Here is a 4,348-nt window from a genome sequence, read left to right on the forward strand (position 1 = left end):
CTGGAGTTCTGAGAAGCCATCTCTACACAGTCTTGAATAAGAACATGATGTTGCTGGCACTCACAGACATTGGTTCAGATGCCTGAGATGCTTTGGTCCTCGTCTAGGGCTCACCATGAACCACTGCAGGCTCCTCAGGCATCCCTACTTCTCAATTTCAGTCTTTGGGGGAAAAGGTCAACCTTTTTCTTTGAATAAAAGCAACTCTCAAACCAAGCAGTATCAGTCTTTCTGATATTCCTGTGAACACGTGGGTCACCTAGCCAGGAAAGGACAGCACCCAGTGCCCAGAATGTGGGCTTCGATGAGCTGGCAGGGGCATGGGGCCCTCGTAGAGTCTGTGTGTCGTGTCCCTGTTGCCTGCGGGAGCTGGGAGGTCACCAAAAGTCGAATGTAGTAGCCACCAAACACCGCCAGCAACTGCCGGGCCATTTCCTAGAAAGAGCAGAGAGACAGTGAGGCTCACAGAGTAGCCAATGTAGGAGTGGGCAGGTGATGCATGACAGGAAACCCAAGCTGTCCTCACACCAACGGACCAGAACCAAGGCTCCCGGGAAGACTGCACTTCCTGCTCTGAAGCCCACCCAACTATCACAGCCCCAGTGTCCTCATCCCGGATGTGGGGAACGCCCATGCTGACAAAGGATAGTAATGTGCACAGACGGGCCATGTTACCCGTGCAGCACTAGAAAATGAGAAAATCGGTTTGCATGTAGTCAGCTGCAGGCATATGCTTTTTCCAGTTTCAAATGTTGTTGGTCACGGTCAAGGGCTCTGACTAAGGGCAACCTTATGCTTAACAGAGCAAATAATTGCAGGGTTGTACCATCTTCACCATAGCTGGTAGGTTTGAGTCATTGTTGCAATGACTGTGTCAGTCCATCCCACGGAGGGTTCTCTCTCTCTCATTTTCCTTGACCCTCTGTTTGGTCAAACATGGCAGGAAATTTAAAAAGTCCATGAGGTCAAGCTAACTCCACTCAAAGAAAAAACTCATTAAATGAGGGGGGTTGCGTGCTGGAATATTCACAATCACCAACAGTTTACAAGGTGCACAAGGTACTTTGCAGGTTTACCTTAGCAAGTACTCCTCATCTGTTAAAGAATATGCTTTAAAAACTGAATTGGATGCATACACACTCAAATGCATTTTGCCCTTAAAGTCAAGTTCACTGGCTAAGCAGTTCAAATTACAAAGAAATGCATACATTTCTTAAGAGTGGATTAATGGGCCTTCCCAAGTACCAACATGAATTTAATAACAGGTGGGTTACATTGAGGCTATTTATAGCTGTTGAGTTAAGAATTAAGAATAAGGTTTAGAGTAAAAAGAACCCACAGGGCAACTGTCTCAGAGGCACTTAGGAACCAGCTCTGTGAGTTACACCACCTTGCTGAGCCCATTTCTTCATCAGTCAAGGGGGGGAGATAATAGCGGCCACCTCGCTGAATTGGAGAATTAAAGGATCAAATGTACCTAGTGCTCCAGAATTGTGATCAATACCATTATCTTCATCATTACTATTCAGAAGAGCAAAACTGCCACTTGCTCATGGTGGATCCACTTTTCATTTGAATTGTCCTTTGTGCTGGATAATACTAAAAATTTCAAATATTCTACCACTTACCAGCTCATATTGGTTTTCTTGCTAATTCGCTCCAAAATCAATAACGTGCGAAGCAAAGAACTGTGGCAAGAAAACGGTCTACTTAAAATCAAAAAAGCGAGCCTGCTGCCCTTGGCTCTGTTACAGTCTCCTTTGTTCTGTGACCTTGGGCGAGTCAGCTGGCCTCTCCCAACCTTATTTTGCTCTTCAGGGAAGGAGGAAATATAGTCCCCACCTCTGAGGACATGCTAACCTGTTTTCAGAATGACAAAAATCTGTAAAAATGTAAGAGATTATTATAGCTATTTCTGTGCCTTTCAAGCTCCAACTCGCCCATTGAATTCATTTTGCCTAGTCAAGTAATAAGGGCAACCACTTTAAAAGCACATGCACACACACTGAGAGATGATATTCATGACAGGAAATTGTATAGGTTTGGATGAGTTTGAAAAAATTATTTCAAAGACCTGACTTTAATATGTTTTTACACATAAATCTAGGCATGCATGCCACAGTAAAGTATGTGATCTTGCCAATCCTTTCTGCTCATTATAAACAGTGAGTGGGATTCAAGTAAGGAGCTTGTTAAATTTATTTTCAGGGTCTCCACTTCCTGCCACCACAAAGGGTAAAGCCTGGGCTGGTCTGGGCCTTTGACCCCCAAACCACTTTACTGAAAATCAAGTGCACTCCTTGATCATGCCAGACCTGAGTTTATACCACCACCCCATCACCTTGACAGCAGCACCATCTCCACAATGAGAAAGAGATAGTACAGACTGCAAACCACACTATCAAACTTCTGGTCAACCAGTGCTGGCTACACCTAAAAGACAGTGTGGGTGACTAGGCTCAGGAGACTTCAAAGGCTGGAGGAACTGAAATTCAACGGAAGTGCATAGAGGAACCCAATATCCAACTGTCAGATGAACAGATGGTTGGATGGGTGGGTAGATGATTGATGGGCAGATGAAAAGGCAGAAAAACCCATGGATAGAGAATCAGAGAGAAGAACAGGTGAACCCACAGATAGATTTGCTCATTTTAAACAAGGTATGACCTATCAACATGCCCATCCAATACAACTATCAAAAGAAAATCCATAATTAAAAAGAAAAAAACCCACTAAACAAAAGAGAATTTTCCTGTAAAATTACTTTAAAGCATGCTGAAGTAAAGAAAAAAAAATTGATAACCATTGGACTAAGGGTTTTATATGGTCTCTACCAACCTAAGAGAAGCCATGTCCACACAAATCTAGAACTGAGAGCCCCACAGGAGGGCAACCCTGATTGACTGCAGTGCCCATTATTACCCTCCTCACCCCCACTGGCAACAGCGTCCATTACCTCTGGTTCGGCATCAGGAACAAGCTGGCGAAGCTCCGTCTGTACGAGTGGCCTCCCGGGAGGCTGAGAGCTACTGGGCAGGAGAGGGGACTCCTCTGTCAGGTTCTCAGGCCCCTCTGGTGTGCTGGGGCTCACCCCAGTCTCCATGACAACACACAGCTGGCTCAATCTGTTTCTCAGCAAAGACTGCAAAGGAAATGGAGAAGAATCTTGGGTTGTGAAATAAATTAGGTGTCATCTGGGAGGCTGAGTCACCTCCCAGCAGAGGTCAAATCCATCTACAGATTCTGATGCTGATGCAGAGGTATGTAGAACTGATCTGAGGTGGTGAAATCATATCATCCCCGTGAAGATACAATCCTTAATCGCCTCTGAGGCACCTTCCATTCCATTTTCTCTTCAAAGCAGCCTAGGATGCAGTTATCTTTCCCTATCTGATACAAATGAACAAACTCAAGTTCAGAGGCCTTGTCCAAGGCCACCCAGGAACTAAAAAGACCAGAAAGAGGGTTAAACCACAGTCCTAACCGTAGGACTTCCAGGACCTAGGAAGAAGCTGATGCCAGGGGAGGAGCTCAGGACTCAAGACAAGGGGGCTGGACCCCAAACCTAGATACCACCAAAAGCTCTGTGATCCTACAACACTGAAGCTGAGGTTTCCTCATCTATAAAATCAGAGTAAGATCTGCCCAGTGGTAGAATTTCTTTGTAAAGAGAAGAAATTTTAAAAAGAAAACAAACCAATACACACTTCTAAATATATGAAACTATCCTCTGGCAGAATTTTTATTACTATTAGTGAAGGGAGCTCTGGTGGCCTAGTGCTAAGAAACTGTGCTGCAATTGTGAAGGCATGCAGTTCAAATCCATTAGCTGCTCCACAGGAGAAAGGAGGCAACCTCCTCCCATGCGATTGAAACTGCCTCTGAAAATCCACTGGAGGCTCAGCTATGGGTCAGCTCCACCTTGATGGTAGACAACACAACAACAACAGTGATTATAAGGGAATTCTGGTGGCCCAGTGGTAAGAAGTTTCATTGTCAACCAAAAGGCACATGGTTCAAATCCACCAGCAGCTCTGCAGGAGAAAGACAAGTCCTTTCTTCTCATGCACACTATATATTGTTCCTGAAAACCCACTGGAGGATCAGCTGTGTGTGCGCTGGTTCCAACTCAATGACACATAACATGAGAAACAAATGATTATAAAGAAATATATGCTTGAGAGGATCCTGGGGGTTCAGTAGCTAAAGAATCCAGCTGCTTACCCAAAAAAAACCACATACTTCCCACAGGAAATGTGGAAACCATAATGAATATATTTTTTTAAATAATTTTAATGAACATTTACAGAGAATTTGGATTTCCATTCATTCATTGCTGCACTTCTCT

General features: G+C 44.3%; 1 protein-coding gene across 1 annotated transcript in view; it reads right to left on the reverse strand.

The window, feature by feature from the left end:
* Positions 1–255: 255 nt before the first annotated feature.
* Positions 256–4,348, reverse strand: part of LOC102870820 (chromosome unknown open reading frame, human C9orf91) — a 24,017-nt gene continuing 19,924 nt past the window's right edge. Inside the window, exons 7-8 of the mRNA XM_006890711.1 lie at positions 2,957–3,142; positions 256–435 (exon numbers count right to left, since the gene is read on the reverse strand). Of these exons, the coding sequence (XP_006890773.1) occupies positions 256–435; positions 2,957–3,142 (366 nt within the window). The remainder of the gene's footprint in view (positions 436–2,956; positions 3,143–4,348) is intronic.

Source organism: Elephantulus edwardii, unplaced genomic scaffold, assembly GCF_000299155.1.
Source record: "Elephantulus edwardii isolate Elephantulus edwardi_28Jun2011 unplaced genomic scaffold, EleEdw1.0 scaffold00092, whole genome shotgun sequence".
NCBI lineage: Eukaryota > Metazoa > Chordata > Mammalia > Macroscelidea > Macroscelididae > Elephantulus > Elephantulus edwardii.